Raw genomic sequence first — 25,856 nt, forward strand, 5'->3', positions numbered from 1 at the left:
GTTTTCACCGCTGCAGACCAACGTCACTAGCATGCGCCTGCCGTCGCGTCATAACTACGTAGAGGTTGAGTCGGATTTACTAAACACCGCGTTGTCTTTTCTTAACTCCTCATGAATTATACTTCCTTGACCCCGTGATGTTTTCCACAGAGGTCAAGGAAAAGTGGTTAGGGTTAGACGTTAGGAGGTAATTGTTTGACTATTCGACTGCAGCACGTCGAATAGTCAAACAATTCGAATAGACTACACGTTCCTTCCCTTATCTTATAATATAAAGTAGAAAATGGGTGGAGGGACTGAACGAAGGACGTTGTTAAACCTAATTTAAAATGATTATTTCAGTGACGTAACTACTCATGATAGAGTCGGGCCCTGTTTGTGCGGATGTGCGCGGGGGGGTAATCGTTACCGTAAAGGGATCTTAAAAGCGAAACTAGCACAGATAGCTATAGCCCAAAGGTGATCCCCGTAGCAACACTTTGTGCCACATGACAGCCTCTGTGAGTCGACCCATGTAGATCTTCATAGCAACGATGTGGGTAAAGCCCGCTGTAGCTAGGTTATCTAGCTCGCTTAATACAGATAAAGGCTAAATGTTTTACCACATAATGTTAGCTTAGCCAGACCTATCGCCACAGCAGTAATGACAACCTGGCCCTCTAGCTAACGTTAATTATCGAACACGAAATAACAAAGCTATCATGTAGTTAGCATAACAACAACGACACAGTTAGGAGTCTAACTGTACTTACGGGCCGTGTGTTGATGTTTCACTAATCCTCAGTCTGCTGGGTAACGTTAAGGTTATCTTAAAAAGCAGAGGGGGAGTTCGGATGTAGACTGTCCACAAGAAGCGTTACCGTTACTGTCAGCGCGTGGTCAGCCAAGTACGTCGTAGAAAGCTGAATAGAAACCCTAAATATTCTGTCGGTTACTTGCCTAGTTCATAAAGATGATGATCCTTTCCTCTTCCTCTATGAACGCTACTTATTAAAATCATAACAAATAACGGCATTCAATTATCTTCTTCTTTTAGTTATGAGGGGATTAACTAGCTAGAAGATTCATGTCGCCCTCTACAGAATGGAGGGTGTAGTATCAACGGTATTGATTTACAGTCTATGGATCTCAGTAAACTTAATGTATGCAGTATGTATTGGAAACACTACACTTCATGTGTCCCAAACATTCTGGTGTGTAAATGTGAATTCAGCTTTCTGGAAAAGACTGTTTGTGAAGTTTACCTTCAGGGCTTTCTGCCAGAGGGGTTTATTGAACACCTAACATGAGCTTGTCCTCAACATAACTAAGGTTTGCTGCCGAGACCCAAGGCACACTACTCCAATGCGAGCAGCACCACACATGAACTTCTACTAAAGTGTTGTCTTTAACCAAACAATGCTATATCCAATGCACCCCGATACTTAAAATAATAAAATTGTAGACACTTAAATTCATCTCACCTATAGTAAACCTAAACCCATTTATGGTCCAACATCTCTGTTAGTAATACATCGCCGTGAAACCATGGGAGCATAGCAGCACACACTCACATACGACTTAATTGACATTGCAGGGGCATGACTTGAGATGTGATACCATTATCCATCACCCCTTGGATGCTAATATAATATGTCTGTCCCATATTTTCTACAGCATTTAATCCTGCATTTTAGCAGTTTGTCCACCAGAGGTCACATGCTACAAAATGGGTGTTGATATCACAGAGTGCAAAGTGGGAAACATACAATACTATAGCATGTGGTAATGATTACAATCTTGGTTTTCTTTGTTCCTACTGACTAAGCGACAGCATGTCATTGAAAAAGTAAAGTAAGTGCTCTCCCCAAACTTGTATTGGTTTGTGGACTCATACAGGCAAATGTGTTTGGATATGGTTTTAAGCTGCACCACATCTGAATGTTTAATAGTCACATTTCCCCAGTGCTTTGTTATTCCTGCCCATTAACACAACAGATTAGTTCCCCAACGTCTTCATAATAACAAGACTTTTAACATAAGCACACAACCGCTGAGACTCTGGGTCTCTGAGCAGCACTGTCCCAGAAAGTAAAACACTCTGCTGTGCTTATTACAGATCTGTACAGGTGTGATGAGTATGTGGTGCCAGCTATGGGCTTAGTTAGACCACAATAAGCAAGCAGCGCTGAATACATAACCACATTGTTAAAGGCGAAGAACAGTCTTCCCCTGATCACTCCGTTGGAGTCTCCCTGCATTGTAACCATAAATGCAATAGTATATCCTTAGACGTGCATATGCATGCATAATCATAGATAATTTGTTGTGAAATTTAACTTTAATCTGATATCATGGCATCACGTTAATAAAATGCAGTAAACTAAACACTAATATCATTGTATTACACTTAGTGGGCCTTCAATAGACATAGTAGGGAAAACAAAGCTCACAAAGTAGGGACATGAAAAGCTCACAGTGTTCCACTTATGCTTTAACACATCCATCAAAGCCTTTTCTATAAAACCAGTATTAATTCATTGTATTATGTTGTGGCCACTTGGAGGCAGCACAGCACTCTGTGAACACAACATTGACGGATCATCACCATGCTCACTGGCAAGTCACTAAACTTGTCTGAGTGCTGTTTTCTGCCTGCTGACTGAACCAAACAAAACCAAACTGAAACAATGAGCTGAAATAGTTATGTAGAGTTGGTTGTTTATTCTCTGTGGGCTTATCATACCAGAGACACTTTGAACAAAACACATCCATTGTAATTGTCAAAATGCAGAATAATGCACCGTTAAGACTGCCTTTGGTTGTCCACAGAATACTGGTTGATGACCTTTGCCCCCTTCTCCATGAGATGAAAGAGGTTTTGGTCTTTAGGGACCTTTTCCAAGGTCCCTAAAGACCAAAACCCATTAATTATAATATTATTAATACTTATTAGTAGAATTGTACTAATGTCATCATTACTACAGTACTAATTGTGGGGTTGCTACTTTTACCTGCTACTTTTTCCAGCACTGATATTAAGTAGGCTTTGGTGCAAAGAGTTCTTAACAGTTCTAATGCTAGAGAAACAAATAATTGCTATTCTTGCAGCCACAAACGCTATGATTGTGGCTCCTCTTGAACATTCTAAAGTAAGCAAAAACTCTCCCCAGTCATCACCCTTTATCCTGACAGGAGTCGGGAGCCCCGCCCCATTCACAACGTCAGAGGAGGAGTAGTTAGAAATCCGTTTAAATGACCGAAGCTGAAGATAATTCCCTTCTGTTCTCTGCTCGCGGGAGCACGGCTCTCTGAAGGAAGAAAGACTGGAACGTTCCAGAGACCGACCAGTGGTCAGAGAAGTGACCTTCTGTCAGATATTTGTAAATGGAAAAGAGAAGAGGAGTTGGCTTTTCTCCACACAGACGAACCGGCGCGAGGAGGACATAGCAGCGCAGAAATTGGCACTTCTCTGGACTTCCGTTGAGGGCGAGAGAGAACCGCCGCGGTGTCATCAGCTACCCACGTCAAGATTTCCAAGTTTACAGCAGTGAGGTGAGTGGAATGTCTCTACAGGTCACTGTGGCGCGGGTATTAATGAACCAACAGGCTTCTTGTAGCTTAGCATATCATAACTAGTATAGTAAAGGTAGGTAGTAGAATAATGATGAGAAAAATGCCTTTAAGCTAACTGTCACAGTAACATTAGGCTAGTTTGAGTTCAGATATTTTCCTTACCAAAACACTTTGAAACAATTGTATTTTTATTATTTTGTTTTATTATTAATATCTATTATTTATAGTATTATTATTACAGCTTGTTTATGTTGTTTTATATTGATAGTTATAGCCTAATAGTAGTAGCTAGTGGTGGTGATAGGAGGATTAAATGAAAATATAGTTTTTTGGGACATCGTCTTTTTGGGATATCAAAATAGGATTTTACTAGACAGGCATTGTTATCAATTAAATGCAATTGTATAGGCTTCCGCAATAAAACACTTCTGTCACTGGTGCTCCTGCCGCTTGTATTAATTAAAAAGACAGTGGTTTTCATGAAGCCACATGTCCTCAAGAGAAAAAACACAGAATGTGCCTCAGTGCAGTGCCAGTCTGACCACCACTCTCTACAATACTGGAGACCTCAGTCTTGTGCACTTAGTAGCTTTCCCCAGACTTATCAAATCATGCTTATAAGTTCTAGCCTAAATGTCAGGAAAACCAGCCTAACGCTTTGAAAACATTTTAAAGCATACATTTTGGTTATCTCTGTGTCCATCTAAAGACAACAACCAGTTCTAGTAAGAAAACAAATGCAATTTCCTCAAGAGAACGGTTTCATATTGCTGCAAATGCTATGCAAAATATATTCAGTTCACACAGATCTAAAACAGAGAAACTCAGCAGATCCTTACACCACTTGCACCGTTAGAGCATGTTTTGGATTTCAGGTTGGTGAATGACTTGAATATATTATCGAATGATGTGTGCAGATTAATGTCTCTGTTGACCAATCAATTAGTTGGCCCTCTTTCTTCAATCATTTTCCTAATACATGTATAAAGGTCATTGTCTGCTCTGAGACACTGGCCAGTCTTTATCCTGGAAACAAAACCCCCTTCATGCCTAAAGGCTCAGAGAGACTGTAATTATTTACTTTACGTGATAAATTATTAGATAGAGCAGCACTACAGGATCACTCAGAGTCACACAAGTCCTCTAATCCAAAAAGCCTCATTCAGTCAATTGCATTGCGCTTGAGGTAAATTAGCCATTCTAGTCTCTGTCAACCTGAAACCACATACGGTACATACTGCATCCTCAGTGTGTCCAGACTGCAGTGGAATTGTGTTTGTCTTCATCAGTCAGTTTATGACCAGGGCACAACACAAGTGGTTGCCTATTCACTAGTTTTTGTTCTGTGTGATGAGGGTTCAAGTATCTAATGAAGACAGAACAATAGTGATAGGTGTGTATTTCAGGGGACAGTTTTCATCAGATCACTATGAACTAAATGTCAGCATTTTTACGCTATTTCCAATAGTTGCTGCAAAAACTTGAAATTTGGAACCAGTTTTTAACATCTTCTAAACTTAGTAAAGCTCACTGTAAAAGTAGTAAGGATTTACATACGTGGTCTTACTAAGTATTCCACTTAAAGGACAAAGAAAACTATGTCTACAGTCAACAATTTATTTGATTTATTAAGCAATATTCAAATTTAACATGAACATTTTTTGAAATACATGATTGTTTCCAGTGCAAACAATACCAACATTTCTCTTTCCTTCTTTAAATGTCGTTGTCAAAGCCATCCAGGAGCTGATCTGCCATATTTAGGTTGGAAAAAAATAAAATATATATAAAAATATCATTGCAATTTTACATAAACAACTAAGAATGAACACATGGTAGTCTCTTTATATTACACAGTATAATAATGTACACTGTTTGTGTGTTGCTGTGTGCCTAATATTGTTTCGACCCTCCTCTTGTTTGTACATCTCTTTGTTTTACTCACTTCCTCCCCGCCCACAGTACAGTAGTTTAGGCGACCGTGGGCACAATCAGAGGATCGGCAGGTCGATCTCCGAACCCCACCCCACTCCCTTTCTGTATTGTAGATGTGAAATGGCCTACAGCAACAGCCCCTAAAATCCATTGGCAAAATTTACTTACACACATGTTTATGTTTACGGTTTGGCCACGCTGCAGTACGCTTCAAGCTAACATGCTAATGCTACATGTTAGCACATTAGCCTGTATCGTGAGCAGCATAAAATTATACAAATGTCGTACTACCAATACAGTAGTACTAAGAAAGTATGTAGTTGGCGTCACATATGTCTCCTTTTAAGTCGAGTAGTTTCTTCATATTTTAACAGTGTGTACTCTATTGTCCTATTCAACGGAAGAAAGCCATAGATTCCCTCTCTGGATTCACACTGAAATATCTAAAGCCCTGCTTCCACTTCCTTAAAAATGTATGACGCTTATCAAGGCTTTGCATGGCAGATGAGGATCAAATGCAGGATTTGCATTTGAATTGACCTCTCAACTCCCTCATGAACTCTCCTTTTCTCAAGCTGTGACATTAACACTCTGGGGTTTGGGATCATTTTCTCGATTTTACATAATTTTTTTATTTCCCTTTTTAAAGTCACTTGCATATGATACATACATGTGTTGTATATAAAAAATTACAGAACAATCTTAGCTATCTATATAGGCACCATTGTCCCAAGGCACAAGTGTAAAGAGAAAATATGACTAAAATTGAATCTTGATTTTGGCAATTTTTTATATTTGTTGTGAAAACATAACTTTACTCATGTGGTATATCGGTTTTGGTGATGGAAATTGGTTTACCGAAGGTCTTAGGTTCACAAAAGCAGTGGAATATATGAATACAATGGTAGACACATGTAAATAAATGTCAAAAAACAAATGTATTATTATATGGTGGGGATGATGAGCTGTGGCTGGCTTTGAGGCCTGCTATGGTGATGTGTTGGTAGGCAGACGGACTGGGAGACTGCTGCAGCGATGCTGCATGTTGTCCTCTGGACCCTCGCAGCTCTGAATCCACTCTGTAAAATACATTAATACAAGTCAGTAGGAGTTCACTGAAATAAAGTTAATGGTGATAGGGACAACCGTTGATTACCCACCATTCATAGCTGTAGTCAGCTATTTCCGTTAGCTCTCGTTAGCTTGCACCGTGTTAGCAGCACCTAACGTGACATAAACACTACTGTAGTAACGATTAACAGAGATCCAATGCGACTAGGCTTACTAAGTTCACTGTAAGAAAGTTAACGGTTATAGGTACAACAGTTGAGTATGCACCGTTCAGTCGTAGACACGGAAGAGACATCCAACATGGCGCTATCTAGTCACGTGCTAACGCTACAAAGCTATCGTTAACAAACAAGCGTTAGTTACGGTCTTACAAACACATAATGGAGGTCCAACACTACTTGTCGTACTAAGTTCACTGTAAGAAAGTTAGCGGTGATAGGGACAACAGTTGATTATGCACCGTTCAGTCGTAGACACGGAAGGAAACATCCAACACGGCACTATGTAGTGACGTGCTAAAGCTACGAAGCTATCGTCAACAAACGCACGTTAGTTACGGTCTTACAAACACATAAAGGAGGTCCAACTCAGTAACGATTAACAGAGATCCAATGCGACTAGTCGTACTAAGTTCACTGTAAAAAAGTTAACGGTGATGGGGGCAACAATTGATTACTCACCGTTCAGTCTCACAGAAACGCTGTAGCCAGCTATCTGGCCCGTTAGCTCCGGCTAGCTCCTTGTTAGCGAATCCGTCAGTCCCCTCCAATATAGCTTTGCTCAGGACTCTTTGCTTGGCATCTTCTGGCTCAAACTGAAGCTTTGCATGCGTCGTAACACACGTCCATGTTTAGATGCTCAGATGCGAAAGTGGAAACCATATCCGCCAGATTTGAAACCATATCTCTGTGACGTATTATTGCTAAGATATAATTTGATTAAAAACGTAAACATCTGCCGCCGCTTCGAAGCGGGCCCCGCCCCCAAAGGGTTAAGACCACAAATGTTGAGGGCTCATGGGAAATGCTGTTTGTTAAAGGCTGCTAAAGACAGAAAGATTACACACGGAGGCGGCAGTGGTCGTCCTTCAATCAGAGGATCAGCGATTCGATCCCCGGCCCCGTAGTTCATGTTGTGTCCTTGCGCAACGTCCTTTTCTGACGTGAGGGTCTGTATCATCATCGTCGGCACCCACCGACGATGATATCTGTGCATAAAAATAACTAATGTTTGGCAAAAAAATTGCTTATTGTGGAAAACAATAAGCTATTTTTCGCAAAATAAGTACAGATATGTGTGAGATATCACGTTTTATCAGTATTAGTGGCTGCATTGAGCCTGCTTTCCACTACAAATATTTTTAAAGCGGGGATGCAGGCTTGATACGGCCACTCTCAATTCATGCTCAATGTTGAGCTAAGATCTAGAGACAACAGCAGCTGTGATATCGACTTTCGACAAGGCGCCAAGAATTGGAGAGTCATGCAAGCGTAACCTGTTAACGGCGTAGCGTAAACATTTACCCGAAAGTACAGGCATTTCGGCATGAGTGAAACAGTAGACTTCCTGCTTCTGCTGCCTTCCTCTTGCGACATCTTACGTGATTCAGACAAGAGATAGGGGCATTGGTGTCACAGTGTTTCCCCTAGGTTTACAGCTTCGGGGGGGCGACGACGACACCGACACAAACACTTAATGCAGTGGTTCTCCAACTTTTTCTGTAAATTACATCATTTTGTGACTCCATCTGTGTTTTTATAAGTAACAGAATACAGATTCTGATTGCTCGATCAGACTTTTTTTTTATTGCAATCACTTAGAACAATGAAAATAAAGTTATATCTGTGCAAAAAATTACTCATATTTAGTTATTACTAAATAGCTCATTGTGGAAAACGATAAGCTATTTATTTTTTTGCCAAACAAAACAGAATGAGTGCAGATATGTGAGCATCAGGTTGTATCAGTATTAGTGGCTGCAGTGAGCTGCTTTCCTCTACACATCTTTTTAAAACGGGGTTGTAGATTTGATACAATTCATGCTCAAAGTTGAGCTGAGATCTGTGTTCTGTTTTAAGAGACGCAGCAGCAGAAAGAATGACGTCACAGAGACTTCTGGCAAAATGCCAAAAAACGGCAAGTCGCGCAAGTGTAACCTGTTAACGTGTACCGTAACCATTTACCCTAAAGTACCCGCATTTCTCCATGTATTTATTAAATGTCTGGCCAATAAGCCCGCGGTTTCGCGTGGTGACACTCAAAACGTTTCTCAAAGTTTCTAAAATATTCACAGCACCGCGATTATACATCGCAGAAATATAATTTTACGTCTGGCGGAAAGAGGAGACTTCCTGCTTCCGGGTGCCTGCCCAGGCAGAGATTCTTCTGAGGAAGATGGGTAAGTGTAGTTACTAAACTTTGTTACGTGTCTAAGACTGCATGGTGCAAACTAGTAACGTGTACACTGTGCACGAGAGCACGAGAGCAAGCCACGCAGTGCACACTGCTGCTCACGTTACTACCAGTCATGATCTGAGTAATATTTACACATAGTATGCGGAGCACTCTGCTCAAATTACTACCACAGTCATGATCTGAGTAATATTTATACACAGTTTGCTTTGTACAACACTCTGCTCACGTTACTACCACAGTCGTGATCTGAGTAATATTTACACATAGTATGCGAAGCACTCTGCTCAAATTACTACCACAGTCATGATCTGAGTAATATTTACACATAGTATGTGGAGCACTCTGCTCAATCGTTACGTCATCTTTCTTTCAACTGACTAGTATTCATTTATTTTACAGAGAGGAGTACCAGCCACAAAGAAGTCACCGAGAGGCTCCATGAGATGGATCCGTGAGATGGATCCGTGATGGCCCCATCGTCTATGTGAAGTGGATGGACACGAAGCAAGTATCCTCCTGCTCCATATCCTCCTGCTCCACATCCTCCTGCTCCACATCCTCATGCCATGGCATGGCATGAGGATATGCCATTGAAGCAAAGCAAGCCATACTTGTATATTGTAAATAGTCTGACTAGTTTTTGTTCTGTTTTATATTTCTCAATATATATTCTGTACATATTTTTTTTTTTTATAATACATATTTTTATTTCCAAATTTGTTTTGTTGTGAAGGTCATTTTTCATTTGCACATACTCCATGAAGCTTTATCTGCAGTATGAAGTCATTTCTCAGTCCCATTTTTATCATTTTGGTGAAAGACCATATTTCTACTCAAAAAACAATAATAAAAATGTTTGTTTTAGACATTTATTTACATGTATCTACCATTGTATTCATATATTTCACTGCTTTTGTGAATCTAAAACCTTTGGTAAACCAATTTCCATCACCAAAACAGAGTTACCACATGAGTAAAGTTAGGTTTTTTTTCAAGCGATCTGAATAATTTCAAAAAAATCGAGATTCCATTTTTCAGCTTTAGTGTCATATTGTAACGCTTTTCTCTTTACACTTTTGCCTTATGACAACGGTGCCTCCTTATATACATAGCTGAGATTGTTCTGCAATTCATGATGTAAAACATGGGTATGTATCTTATATGAAAGTGCCTTAAGGTGAATCTAAGAAAATTGTCAAATCGAGAAAATCGACTGAAAATGACCTCCAGTGTTCAGTGTGTTAATGACTTCGTTTTATGTCTGCGTAATTTGTATTTTTGTTCCTATAAAAAATTCTGCAATTGCCCGTATTACCTGTAATACCGCCCCACAGTTTGAGAAATACTGACTTAAACCGTAGCGGGGCGTAGAAGTTATCCTTCATATTCTGTCAAGACGGAATTCCGTAATCTTCCTTATGCAGGTTAAAGTGTGGGAGCACGGGGCAAGGTATCCGTCTCTTCTTCCAAGTGTGTTCATGAACATACAAAACAGTCTGTTGTTCGCCCAGCGATGTTGGGGACTGCTACCTAGCTTTGTTCGGCATCAATGTTGTTGCCTCCTTTTAGCAATGTGAGTCGCAACGGAACGGCGCAGGGTGAAGGTGCGTGCAAACGTTATAGTGATGTCATGGCCGGGTCACAGGGACTCCCTTTTAAATCAGTTTAGGCTTTTATTTTTTAATGCAGGCCTCTCTTTATTCCCCCCACATGGTGAAGTCCCGAACAAGGCACACCACAGATTGCTACGAAGCGATCACAAAGTAAGCAGAGATAGTGTGAGAATCAACCACTATCAGAAACCTGGATACTGTATACAGGAATATCAATAGACCAGATGTCTTATGTTCCAAAACCCAGACAAAGAACTATGTTTAATATTATGGCCGTTTTTGTTCATGCCGTTGTAGTTTATATGCACTGTAAAAGTTGGAACATGGCACAATATTAGAAACACCTTCAATTGATTTCAGCCTCTCAAAACCAAATTGAATGCAAATATTGGGAACACCAGAATCAAAATGGTTTCATTTGAAAGTGAAATGTTTAATTAGATAGTTGGACTCGCTTTTTCAATTCATTCATGAATAAGCCTTCACTAATAGGAAGGTTTGGCCCCGGTGCATGAGGCTGCTTGTGGTTTGAATGCAGCCTAGGGCTTCTTTACATGGTGTTCCTGTGGCTGATTAGAGCCAGGTGTCTACTCTAGGAAATGAGGGTATTGAGGACAGCCTGCGTCACTGCAGAGGACCAGCTGCTGCAATCTCAAGTAATCTTGTGGGAAGGCTAGTCATAAAGCTAAACATGCCCTTGCTGAAATTAGATGCTCGAAAGGACAAATTGTGCTGCTGTTGCTCATTTGGAAAATGAATCTAGCCCTGCAATTATTTTATGTTGTAGTTGGTGCTAAATATAAATCATGGAAGCAGCTGAAGAGTTGGTGTTGCTGACTCATTGCTGAGTAGCACACTGCTATGGTTGTACTCGGTGTGATTCAAAAGCAATATATTCCCAGCTGTGCATGAAATATATTCAGTTTTGTATTGGAAACCGGAGAAATGCAGTACAATTTTGCCTGATGGCATAACACTGTTTCCACCAACAGGTATAGCAACTGAACTTATAGCCATTTCATTTTGGAACTGTTTACAATAAGGTTGGATTGTGTTTCCATGACGTTTAAAAGAGATGAAGAAATGAGCAGCAGAATTAAATGAAGCATAAGGCTGCGGTTGAAAAGTCCTCACTGAGTGAAAAGATCCGGAAGTATCTAAGTGGCTCTAAGTATCTAAGTTGAATTCTCTAACTGCTAAGAGAAGGTGCTTCAATGCTTTCTTTCTTATCTCCTTTAACATGGGAAACACTGGACCTTCCTTTACCATATCAAAGAAGATAATGCTGCCTAACAATTCCTACAATTCCCGACTACAACATTTAAAGTGATGCAAGATTCAGCCGTCCATGAAAACAAAGAAATGTGTTTATCTTGCAAAGGTTTAACAATTATTTTCATACAATCATAAACTAATGGGATTCATGTTGATGATTATGAATAGACAGTGACAACCATTTAGTTTAATTTTGTATGTACTTATCTACGTACTTTGAACCCTTTTTAATAAAGTAAAAGAAAGAATATAATATGAACAGTAATTATAGCAAACTGTCAATGAACAAATTATCATTCTCAATAACGAGAAGCTTATTGACGTCTTCTATATAGGTCAAGGAAAAGCGGTTAGGGATAGACATTAGGAGGTCAATTTTGGACTTTTCGACCGCAGCCTAGGTCTCGGCCTGACATTGCACAGCATCAAAAAAGACTCCTCTTGGGACAAACTATCAAGGTTACTTTTGGGCCCAAAACCTGTGTACCTGTGTGTGTGTGTGTGTGTGTGTGTGTGTGTGTGTGTGTGTGTGTGTGTGTGTGTGTGTGTGTGTGTGTGTGTGTGTGTGTGTGTGTGTGTGTGTGTTGGACACAACTGTGATCTTGGTGTTAAACCGTAACTCTGATGGGTTATGTCTGTGTGGGTGTGTTTGTGCAGGCATGTGTGTGTGTTTTCCTGTTGGGTTTCGCATTCCTATCCCCCCACCAGTAAATAATCCCAAGCTTTTTACCAGGAAATTTCAAGGCCAATCGATTGGATTAGATGCCAAGAGGCACATTTAGAAAGACAGGGCAGTGTTTCTGTTAGTTGGTATTCTCTCTACGTCCTCGATTCATCTTAATGCATGAACATTTTAGATTTCTGGATGATTGACTAGGGACGCAAATCCTTGGCACTAAAAGTTGCGATCTACTTGATTGGCTTCGCCCTTTCCAAGTGCAGTGGAAATGCTTCCATACGTTACCTTTTCAGGCAGGGGTTGCCGGTCAGATTGTATCTTAATCGGTTGCTGAAGCTCAGCTACCCTCAACAAAACTTTGCTAGTATTTAGCCGAGCTTAGAACGTAAGAATCTATTTGTTATCACTCTACTCCTATTTCACACCAGGGACAAAAACGCAGAAAATGCGGAATAGTTTTTTTTTTGCGTTCAAACCTTTACACCATGGCCACCACAATGCATTCCCCCGAAAATGTTTATTTCACAGCGGCCCACATCAATTCAAGTTGTTTTTACTATATTAAACACTTGGCTCTACACACTAGAGATGGGCTTATATGCTTCCATTGATGGTAATAACATAATCAGGGCTGTAGGCTACCCGAAGAGTTTGAAGTTTCATTCATAACATTGACATTCAAATAATAATTATTGATAACTTAAAGAAACATTAAGTTCAGTAGTCTCTCTCTGTCTGTCTGTCTGTCTAACACACACACACACACACACACACACACAGAGACACAAAGACACACAAACACACACACACACACACACACACACACACACACAGACAGAAATGTGGTGCTCAGTCCTTCTCTGTAGTGTGGCAATCCAAAAGTAAAAATTAATTATGAAAATATCCAGCCTGCCAGGTAACTGGGTGCTTTTTTTTAGTAATCATCAGCCCTACTATTAATAGAAATAATAATGAATACAACATTTAAAAATCAGCCCTAAACTATCGACCGCTTTAGCAGACAGGCTTGCATGATAAGTTATTGCTTTGAGTCTACGATTATGATTATTAATTAACAGCCTGCACAACTCAGCAGCTGCTCTCACATGGTTAGTCCAATTAGCTTCACATGCACAGTAGCGATGAGGCTTTGGTAGTGTTTCAAAGAGCTCTTTCATTGTTATGAAGGGTGAACACGTTCCTCTGGTTTTTCACTCATGACTCCAAACCTGAATTCCACCAAGTTTCCTCTGAATCCACTATATTGCTTTTGTGTTGTTGTGTTGTTGCTTCAGATCACCATGAGGGTTATGGAGTGAATAATTAATCAAATGGTGCTTAATTTGCCAAAACAAGTTTCTTCCAACACAGTTAGTTTTGTGTGCCATTTCAATCAAAGGGTCCATTCACCCAAATCTCACTTACCTCTAGTGGTACTGTATGTAGCCATATCTTACTGTGGATGATTCAAATTAGTTATTGTGAGAGGTTTTCATTTGAACACATTTCTACTGTTTCAATATAGATACTCAACTTGTATTAAATGTATTTATACACAGGGTTCTTACGGTCATGGAAAACCTGGAAAAGTCATGGAATTTTAAAATGGTTATTTCCAGGCCTGGAAAAGTCCTTGAAAAAAATAAAATCCCAAAGGTTTTGGAAAAGTCATGGAAACGTGTTATATTCATGTGTTCATGTCGTTCATTTACGCTGAGTTTGAAATAATGAATATGCTTTTAAAAGAAAGACAATCAAAATATAAGCAGGCATACATACAGGCATCTATATAAATGTTTATTCTTTTAATCAAACTATGGTCTCATTCATTTGTGTCATTTAAGGTGTACTGTATGCTTTGGAATTCTCATTGTTAGTTTAAATACTACATTTTCTCACTTTTTCATGTATACACTGAGATTTCACAAAATGTTTGGTCATGGAAATGTGGTTAAAAGTCATGGAAATTCATTGGTCAGAATGTGTATGAACCCTGTATACAGCGTCGTATCAAAACAGAAGTTACCCAACATTCCCTCATGAGCAAGCACTTAAGCAACAGTGGCAAGAAAGGAAAATAACCATGCCAGAACCTGGATCTGGGTGGGCAGCCATCTGCCTCGACAGGTTGGGTTGAGCTCTGCTAAAACACCAGGAGAAGACACTACATGGAAACCAAAAGGTCCTCTTCACTGGCTTTTCTCAACAAAAAGAAAGAAGGACAGAATAAGGACAACCTCATATTACATTACATTTAGCTGACTCTTTTATCCAAAGCGACTTGTAAGTCGCTTTGGATAAGACTTGATAAGTGCATTCAACCAAGAGAGTACAAACTCGGAACAACAAGAATCAAGAAAGCCAAACTACAAAGTGCTTATAAGTAAGTGCTACTAAAGTGTAATTTTTTAAATTTAGATTTTTTAAATTTAAGTTTTAGTCAAAGAGATGTAGAGATTTTCTGCATCCCTGATGTCATTAGGGAGCTCATGCCACCCATGATGATCCCAATACAATTTAGTCACCTAACTTTACCTTTTGTGCAGACTGGAAAAAGTAAGCTCTCTCAAACAGCCTTACGAACAACTTTTAAAAACTGTCTACTGCGCGAGCACACACACACTGTAAGGCCCCATTTTTTTATACCGAATTTTAATATACATATTGACCAATATTCAAACTAACATTTTGATAGGGAAAAAGTATGCAATTTGGAGCTTTTCATTTAAGGATGTTATATAAATTAACTGTCTTAATTCATTGAATATTCCAATTGTCTGCCTCAACCGACTAACCCCTCTTCTTTACTGCTGGCCTTCAGGTTGCTATGGTGAACAGCAGGGTGGAGGCGCCCACAGTGGCAGTGATGGGCGGTGGCGGGGGTACACTGGGCAGGTTGTGCGCAGGATGTGGAGGTCGAATCGCAGAGCGCTTCCTGCTCTTCTCCATGGAGCGGTACTGGCACACGCGATGCCTCAAGTGCTCCTGCTGCCATGCTCAGCTGGGCGAGTACAGCAGCACCTGCTACAGCAAAGGAGGCATGATCCTGTGCAAGAACGACTACATCAGGTGAGCCCTGATCATCCATGTGGACAGTGGTCTTTAAATGTCAGAGAATAGTGAAAAATGTCGAAGTCAAAGTTGATATCTCCTCATTGCTTGTCGTTTCCAACCAACAGTCCAAAACACAAATATTCTGTTTACATTCAGGCAAAGAGAAGCAGAATATCACACAATAATGAAGCATGAACAAGGTAATGTTTGGTCATTTAACCCTGAAAAATCCCCTAAATTGTATCAAATTGACCTATTGAATAATCAACTGATTGCGTCATGTCTAATAAGACAAAATAAGAACTAAGTAATTTGATATTGTGTTCTAAATTTCTGCAGTGAGAAAAGGCATACATGCATGCATGTTAAATTACAAAACGAGTAGTAATCCTCCACCATCAGGTCACTCTCAAAACATATTAATATATTATCATGTCATATTAACTTGTGTAGCAGAAGTCTTCTGACTCCTTTTGACAAGGAGTAGCGCCTCAACTCCAAGTCCAAGATTTGGAGGTGCTGACTCATCCTTGCCGCTTCACACTGGGCTGCAAAACGCCCCAGTGAATGCTGGAGGTTACTGTCCGAGCAGGCAAACAGGACCACATCATCTCCGAACAGCAGAGAGGCTATCCCGAGACTCCCAAACCTGACGTTCTCCGCCCTAGATATCCTGTCTGTGAAAGTGACGAACAGGAGCGGTAATAAAGGGCAGCCCTGGCGGAGCCAAACACCCATCGGGAACGTGTCTGACTTATTACCGAGGATACGAACACAGCTCCTACTGCAGTTGTACAGAGACTGGATGGTCCGTTGCAAATGGGTCTGGCACTGTTACGCCCGGCCTAGGGGAGCCTGAGCGCAACATACGGACGGGTCTCCCCACCTCCCAAATTAGGACCAATGCTGCAGAGGAGTATTTCAATTATGTTTTATTTTCCACCAGGTGTCATAAATTCTTCAGGGTGAGCCTGGCCCAAAATAACAAACAAAACAATCTGTGCACGTAATCTAACTTCCCTACCACAAAAGGAACAAAAGAAAATACAGGTGTCTTACCTATCTCCCTACCTGAAAACAGGAGAAAACACGGCTAAACAAAAAGGGCTTCTCACCCCTACCGACACTCTTCCTAACCCCACCACCCCAAGGATCCCTCTTGTGCAGCATGGCCCGGTTGGAAGCTAGAGAGAGAGAGCCGGCCCCACAGGTTCCCTCCTAAGTAGCCGGCCAATCACCTGCAGCGAATGAAAAAAAACACAGGGCAAGGCAACACATATCACAACACCTCCCCTCAGGCGGGGAGGTGAACAGCACTAATATATATATATATATATATATATATATATATATATATATATATATATATGCATGCACGCGCGACAGAGAGAGACCTAATTGACAGACTTGTGCCATGTTTTTTGTGCAGGCTGTTTGGACACAGTGGAGCCTGCAGTGCTTGTGGACAGTCCATACCTTCTAGTGAGATGGTGATGCGAGCACAAGGCAACGTTTACCACCTTAAGGTAAGTGTGATTACGCAATCGTATCACTCCAACATTTACATTTCCACAGTCGTGTTGCTGTTCTCAATGATTTAATCATAAATGACACTGTCGCTCTCTTGTTTTCTTAGTGTTTTACCTGTGCCACCTGTAGGAACCGTCTGGTCCCTGGAGATCGCTTTCACTATGTAAATGGGACTATCTTCTGTGAACACGACCGGCCGGGAGGAGGTCTGCTTGGTGGACATCCATCTCCACTGCAGGCCAACAGCATGATGTCTGACCAGAAGGTGAGATGTCATGTGTTGCTAGTAAGCATTTCTTTATCCACTTTTTATAATAAAAATAAGAAAGTATTTTTGGGCAACAGGACACAGTGTTCCAACTCAGCAAGTTAGGCTATTATTTGAATTATTTGTTAACACGAAACAGAGGAAATAAAAAAACCTTCAATAATCTCGGTGCTAGTGGCTCATAGAGCTCATGGTGTGCTCATTCAAACACAGGGATAAATACACGTAATCAGGAATGTACGAACTGATACACAAAAAGGACATATTTAACTTTTTGTGTAATAATAAACCATCATTTCATCCATTTCTGATTGACAAACTAATATATTATCATTACCAAAGGAGTAAATTAGGATGGTAAATCAAGCCATCATGACTATTGAAGAGAATTTAACGATTTGTATAGTTTAACTGAATAATCTGTTTATGAGATAAGCTTGCTTCATGCAAAAGAGTGTGTGTGTCTGGGCTGAGAAACCGCACAACTCCAACTTCCCACTCTGTGGTTTCGGTTCCACAGACCAATGGCACTTGACCTTTCCCGACCCAGTCAGACAGAGGCCGATGCTGCCTTATGCTGTTTTACATGTTGCCAGAGTTGAACCCTATAAGCTTGCTTTTAGCCTTAACGGCCTTATACGTGGCACCTTATCTGGTTCCTGCCTGATGAACGGGGTTCCGCTTTCTGCTTCTTTGTTATGACGGTTACCATGGTTACAGACAGAGCAACTCATCCTGGTGACATTTCAATGGCCAATGGACTTATGGACCGCTCCCCCTTTAACGTATTTGTAAAATCTTTGGAGTCGGATAAGAAGGAAGTCAGATAGAGAGGATAAATACCCCTCGCTCTCGGAGTTCGGGGCTCACTCATCCTGAGGCATGCTGACCGATTGAAGGTAGACAGCAGGGGAGCGGAGTCCAAGGCCTTGTATTAGGTATGCATTTCATGTATGTGTGTAATTGCTAAATAAATAACCTTAACTGTAATATAACCTGTTCTGTCAATTCTTGAACACTCGAGGAATATCCTGGCGAGGAGGATTCCCTTTCACTATCTATGACTATCTTGCGATTTACATCTTCAACATTACAAAACACAGGATCTAATATAATTTTATATATAACAATCTATTAAGTATTGACTCATACCATTTTAACTCATAACATTTTAACCGAGGAAACCAGATCGTTGAAAGGAAAAGTCTGTATTTTAATTGTTTTGCATTTTAAAAACGCAACTGCCTCGCAGTAACATTACCACTACAACAGATCTGAAGTCATCCGTTAGCTTTTCACTCTACATACTTTATTACTCTACATACTTTATTTTATCTACATACTTTATCATTAATTCAACAACAGAGATAAGGCTACGAGGTCTGCATTTTAAGTAACCCTAACTAATTACATGTTTGTCCTTGTTTGTTTAAGAATGAGAGCCCTAATTCAAGAAAATCTCAGCAACACACCCTATCAAGACAATAAAAGCAGAACAGTCTGTTTAATTTCTCTTATGGAAATCTTGGTATAGCATACTGTCTCTGTTAGTCATTCAGCATTTCTTGAACTGTGGTTACATACATAACCCTTGCTTGACAATACAATTTGAATGAATGGTGCACATCAAGATAAAGAGCTGGTGGCGTAGTTATGTCTTTTTAAGGCACAAATTGAAAATTAGCATGATATAAGGTGGATGGAAACGCACGCATACTACTCGTGACATTTACAACTTCTTCTCTCCACTATTTTACAGGTCTGCTGAGGAAGACGATGGGAAACCAAATGTGTGCCTTCTTAACCCCACATTTCTCCTCTCTCACCTTCACCTTTCTCCTCTACCTGTAAATCCTGGCATTGGTTGAGGACCCTCCACAGTGTGGATATAGTCATTACTGCTACTCGTTTGGATTTCAACATCCCAAAGACTGTAGACTGTATGTATACAGTAGACTGTTGTCTATTGTGAACTATTGGCATATGGCATGACTAACAAGAGGAAATGGAAGATTGCCATTTAATTATTTCTGCTGGAATCATTCATTTTCTTTACACAGCTAGCCAGTTACAGTGGGCATTGAATACAGAGGGAGGAGACATAAATATGATTCTGCAGAAGGTTATGTATACTTCCAAAATCACACAGACCAAACACAAGTTTGGCTGTTTTTTTGGTTTGAAGAAATTGATTCCAGCTGCTGAATGTTTCCTCTCACACTCCAAGAGACAAGTGAACAAGACAACATCTATATTGATACTTACACTTCTTCTCTGTGTAGATCTCTTTGAAATATTCAACAAACTTGTTAGTCTTCAGATTGATTTTAACCAGGGTGGGTTGGGGGAAGTGGTAATCGCCCTCTGCTGGGCCACCTCAGACCGATGTAGCTTGAATTCTCCGTACACAATCTTTGTACAAACTTATATCTCAGGCTACATTGCAGTAATAAAAGGACCATACCAGGTTATTTTTTCTGTTCTAGCCCATTATTTACAAATTGTGTACATCATAAATACTCAAATAGTAGCCGGGGCCTTTATTTACTTTAGTGAGAGCTAACCATTACCACAAGCCTTAATTTCCGCTGTTCACCAATTATATAAATTCTACGCTTCCTCCATATCTAACTTTTTTACTTGATGAATTCAACACTGTCCATTTTCCCATCACTTACATTAGCACAGCAAGAATCATGTCATTCATTCCACTTTGCCTTTTTCCCTTAACTGTTATGTTGCAATAAATTAAATTCAACACATCCTCCACAGTATGGACACAGCATTTCTGCCAACAAACTGATAGGGCAAAGTGGTGATGGCATGGTTCTGTTGCACTGATGAAATTAGCGCAACAGGAATGATGCTGGAATTGCCGCGTGAGTCGCTGTAGTAGGCTAACAGTAATCTCTGCTTTTCTTATGGAGTGGCCTCTGTTTGTGCTGGCCAGTTTTATTTGAGACTCAGACATTTTTGAATCACTGCTCTACATGAGAATTTAGGGTACATAACATTTCTACCAATCATTTCCCAAATGATACCATCAGAGAAAAGTAGGTAATTCATCCCAATTAATGATTTGCTTTCAATAACAACATGAGCATTTATATCTGCAAAATTGCAGAATCAGCCTCAATTGTACTTTGTGTTTAGTGCTACAGTAATTTGAATGACAACAAATCTTAGCATGCTAAGCAAAAATGTAAACTAAACTAATATGAACATGGTAGATATTACCTGCTAAACATTGGCTGTTCAAGAGAAATTATGGTTTATTACAACTTAGATTGTGTTGTTGTTGCTTTGACCATCGGTTCTAACAACATTGACAACATTGTACTTACCCAAGTAATAATTTGTGAACACAGCGACATTGCTAAGAACAAATCCAACAGGCAGGAAACCAGCAGCCAGGTTGTAAACAAAGCATTAAATGCTTTCAAAACAGGAGACCCACGCACTTTGACTCGAAACACACTGCGCCCACATTCAAACTTAAAATTGCACACTGACCCAAAACCATGTTCTTATCTAAAAACTTCATCAAGGCATGTTATCTTTGCCAAAAAAAATGCAGATTTTAGTTACTTACAGTCAGTGGCGGCTGGTGGCAATTTTTTTTGGTGGGGCTATCTAATCCCAGTATGATTCGATGCAAAAAAAAAAAAGGTATCACACATTACTACTTTGCAGTTAAATATTTAACATTTATTCCAACACTTTGACATAATAAGGACATCTTATTAATACAATTCAGTATATCATAAGTAGGGATGGGCATCGTTTGGGTTTTTTCCAATACCGATGCTAAAACGATACTTTTAAAACGATACTGGTGCCTAAACGGTGCCTGAACTGATACTTTTTTATTGCCAAGGCAGATTTTTTTCTTCAAATTGAACAATATATTAACTATTTAAAGTATACTTTAAATATAAATGAATAAATACAAAACACTTGACTTCAAACTACAGCTTCAAACGTTTTAACTTCAAACTATATATATATGAACAGACCAGCATCAGGTGGCCTGATTGGGACCGTGTGCAACAGAACTCCACTCAGAAACTGTTAGATTCTACAAACTGCTGCTTTACTGGACTACACGTCGTCATATCATCATAATATCAAGCGGGAGAGCTTTGTTCCAACAAGCCGAGACAGTCGGCACGGGCAAAGCTCGTGCATGTCTCCCCAGCGATCACATTGTGAGGCGCGCACTGTGTCTGTGTGCGCTGCAGCCCCGCCCCTTGAGTCCGTCTCTGTATGAGAGAGAGAGGGAGCAGGGAGTGCCTCTGATCCGCGCTATTTGAATTAAGTATCGATACTAAAAATATGCAAAATCATATTGTTTTTAATGTATGGGTACCGCGCTACCTTTTTAGTACTGTGCAACATTACACAGTAGTGTAAAAGAAGTATTTAAATCGGCTCAGGCACAGGAAATCTGCATTGCTTTTCCACCGGTCCGGTTGATCTGGGACCAGGTGTTTTATCTGTAGTTTCTCAGCCAAAGGTCTTCTCTCAAACGGGTATTAGAGGAGAGTGTTTGGTTTGGTTTTCTGTGAAGAGCAGTGGCTCCTGCTCACTGCTGTCATGTTGTTATAATCATTATTAATGGGTGGCGCGCGCCTCGTCTGCCCGAGGAGACAGAGACACGTGAACGCGCAGCCTTGGGCTTGATGAGAATAGCCCTCCGGGAGTCTTTTTTTAGGGCGCTGATTGGATGAATTGTATGTCATTCATTTATTTCTTGAATCAGTGATTGGCTAAACTGTGTATTAGACCCGTCTTCCTTGGGCAGAATCGCTTGAGCCCCACGACGTGCATGCGCATTAGAGACGTACTGGAGCAGAGAGGACACACTTGAGCATCACAGACATGCAGCTCAGAGCTGCATGTGCAGAGCAGGACAAGCAGGAAAAGCATATATTTGGCGCAGATATCCTATTTTTTAAATATTACTGGGTATAGTCCATAGCTCAAAAACACAAATATTGACAATTTGTATAATTTATTAATATTTTTATGAAAAAGTGTTGTGACTCAAAGTGGGTGGGACCAAGCCCTGTTGCCCTCTATGGACCGGCTGCCACTGCTTACGGTTCTACAATAAAGGTGGGGCTGCTGGAAAGTCTCAGTGAGACTCAAGATTCCTACTGAGGCCGTGGCATCGCAGCGCAAGCCTCCGCCTCCGCAGATGAACCTCGTGAGCGTCAACGTCAATGACATTAATGCTCAACACGCTGGTCGTTGCATTATACAAAAAAAATTGTTTGGGTCTCCAGTTTCGAAAGCATTTAAAAATGTATTTGGCCTTCTTTGTGAAATACTTGTGCAGCATGGTGCATAAATGACCACTTGACGTGCAGGCCATAAGTCATTTTGTGAACTAAACTTCACGAAGGAGTCAGCAGCCATCTTCGTCAAGTTAGGTTGACTGCACTACAGGGAGATCTGGTTGATGCATTTAAATCAATACGCCTTCTATCATTCTCTTCAGGTTGCTTAGACGAGTCTTTGGAAAATGCAAATGCGAGGTATTTTCCAATAATCTGTCTGTATAGCATGGAGCTCTTCAGTCATAATGATATCATTATTGTCAATACTTTGTCAATACATTATTGTCCATTGTGTTTTACTATGTTTATGTTTTTGGGAGATTAATAAACAGTCAACATGTTAACAATACACATGGCCAAAAGATGAAGACCACCTGAGTATATCTTTCTATATTGTATCATAAATGTTATATTTTAGTGTATTTTCATCAAATTTACAGTCAGTTTTATTAAAGAGTAGTAGAAGACATTCAGGTTCATCGCTATCATAGGATCTTGGTTGTAATTGTATTATTGCCTTTTGAAATTTAGATTATATACGAGACGAGATAAATATTTTCTACTTTATTGCATCCCCATTTTTTTTCTGGAATGAAATAGAAATATGTTTACTTCCAATGTATTCATATAACTTAGCTTTGTATCTTTCAAAGGAAATTAGTGTTATGCATATATATTGTATACAAGCTTTTAGGTATGCTATTTGACGTTAGTGTTATCCATCTTACAATTCAGTTCTCTTATAATGAGCATTGTACGCCTCAAGGAGCTGCTATCATGACTTGTCTTGTTAATTAATGGGCTATTACAGGCAAAACCATCAGTACAGTCCTTTTAAAAAAAGGTGAATTTAAGAAATTATGTAAAATCGAGAAAATTACCTCAGACCTCAGGGGGTTAAGGTAGAAATGCCAATTACAGTTGATTTAATCACACTATTATCCTGTTGTGTGCTACAGTATGAATCATGTTCGTTTTGCAATTTGTGTTTTGTCTTTTAATCAAGAGTTGTATTGTTCTAAATTGTGCGTGGAAAGAGAATAAGCTATAAGAAAGACCTAATAATAAGTGTTGAGGATGATCTGGCTAAAGCTACAGTAGGTGTGTCGCACAAGTTATAGGTAGCCGATGCAGACTGAGGACTAAGTAAGAAATGCTCTGACAAACGTGGCTGATTACCCCTCAGGAATGGGATTTCAAAGGCCTGAGTCAAAGCCATTGCAGAAGCAATTAAAGTGGGATGTGGTGGAGGCCTGCATGGGCTTTAGCACTCCAGTGTTACAGACTAATGAGGCCTAATCTGATGAGCTGGTCAAATTAAAAGGGTGGGAGCTTTTTCCTATGGGCACCAGGAAGCCAGCAGTGTGTGCTCTCTGTAGCTGCCTGAGTGGGATAAGCAAAGTTCAAGTCAGGAAATACCACCATGAACATTTTCATAATTCTCCATTCTCACTGTCCATTCAAATTAAAACTTTTAACTGACATATGGAATATCTGTTCTGGTCTCTGATTCTTCCAAGGTCACTAGTCTGGTTTGTCATGATTGCTTTTTGGCATCAAATGTGTCTTTTAAATTAGCCTTTTTAACAAGTATATGTGGCATGGAAACAAGATAATTTCTTCCATGCTAATTTTAGGATCACTCCTTTTCCATATTGTTTGTGTCGCTTTCTGAAGAGCAGAATTAAAGGCTGATGTGAAGCAGGCAGAACGGGGAGAGGCACTCATGAGAAACCAGCTGTGACTTCAAATTAACAGACCGCACAATTTAGCAGCTTCTCTCACATGGTTAGTCCAATTAGCTTCACATGCACAGTAATGATGAGGCTTTGGTAGTGTTTCAAAGTGCTCTTTCATGATCATAAAGGGTGAACAAGTTCCTCAGGTTTTTCAGTCATTACTCCAAACCTGAATCCCACCAAGTTTCAAACCCTTCAACAAAAGTTGGTAGTAGCTTGCAAAACCTAAGAAGGAACACAGCTCAGACCCATGGTTAGGTCGCTGCCACTTTAAGACTGCTTCTATCTTGCCAGAGTCTGTGGGCATTCCATCCTTGGATATAATGTGACGTATTTTACTCTGGTCTGAAGAAGGAACACTTTTCCAACGGGGCCCTCTTGCTGCAGGCGGCCCAGCACGGCATCCAGACGCTCCACGTGCTGCGCTACAGTGGAAGAGAAAACAACAATATCATCCAAGTACAGTAACAACGACTGACAGTGCTGATCTCCAAAGATCCTCTCCATTAATCTCTGAAGGTGCTTGGGGCATTGCACAACCCAAATGGCATCCGGTTCCACTCGAATAGCCCAAAGGGAGTGCAGAATGCAGTCTTCATTTTGTCCTTTTCTGCGACTGGTACTTGGTTGTACCCAGCGGTCAGGTCCAGAGTCAAGAACCAGAGGGCCCCTTACAGGGTAGGGTGTCAAGGTACTCATCGATCGGGGCAATGGGAATGCGTCCTCGCGGGTCTTGCTGTTCAAGAGCCGATAGTCCACGCACAGACAATGGCTGCCATCCTTCTTTACCAGCACAATGGGAGAGGCAAAAGGGCTACTACTTTCCCCTGATAACCTGTGCATTCAAGCGCTGGTGAATGTGAGTCTTTGCTGCCTCATACTCTGACGGAGGAATGTGCCTTTACCTCTGACGTACAGCTACTTCATCCACTAAAGGAATTTCATGGGAAAAGAGATTAGTTCAACCTATATCTCCCTCCTGGGCAGAAAAGACACCACTGTACTTCGCAGTAAGGACCTGACCTGACGTTGCTCCTGATTGTTAAGTCCTGTTAGATCAGATGCCACAGTCTTGTCCTGCACTGAACTGGTTACAGTCTGGGAGGAAACTGTGGCTGATATCTCCCCCTCTTCAAGACCTGCAGGTAAACCTGCAGTGTTCAAAAGAAACCATAATCATATTCTGGGTTATTTAATGATGACTTTACAATCAAAATATCAATCAATACAGATGCAAATAAGGAATAAATAAGATAGCTGCATTCTTCCAGTATAAATTGATCTAAACTTCTAAGCAGGACACAGAACACAGTATGAATACAGCAGTACATTTGAAGAAAACTAATGTCATGTTTTTTCAAAATCGCCCTAGATGTCAAG

The 25,856-nt window shown here is 40.3% G+C and overlaps 1 protein-coding gene across 1 annotated transcript; it reads left to right on the forward strand.

Annotated features, from left to right (window-relative positions):
- Positions 1 to 3,431: 3,431 nt before the first annotated feature.
- On the forward strand, positions 3,432 to 24,944 carry lmo4a (LIM domain only 4a; the record flags this gene model as incomplete). The annotated part of the gene is made up of 5 exons (XM_079234878.1): positions 3,432 to 3,534; positions 15,365 to 15,612; positions 17,027 to 17,123; positions 17,234 to 17,392; positions 24,828 to 24,944. The coding sequence occupies exons 2-5, from the start codon at positions 15,371 to 15,373 to the stop codon at positions 24,942 to 24,944; spliced, it is 615 nt and encodes a 204-aa protein (XP_079091004.1). The 5' UTR covers positions 3,432 to 3,534; positions 15,365 to 15,370.
- Between the last annotated feature and the right edge of the window lie 912 nt (positions 24,945 to 25,856).

Source organism: Taurulus bubalis (assembly GCF_910589615.1).
Source record: "Taurulus bubalis genome assembly, chromosome: 19".
Taxonomy (NCBI): domain Eukaryota; kingdom Metazoa; phylum Chordata; class Actinopteri; order Perciformes; family Cottidae; genus Taurulus; species Taurulus bubalis.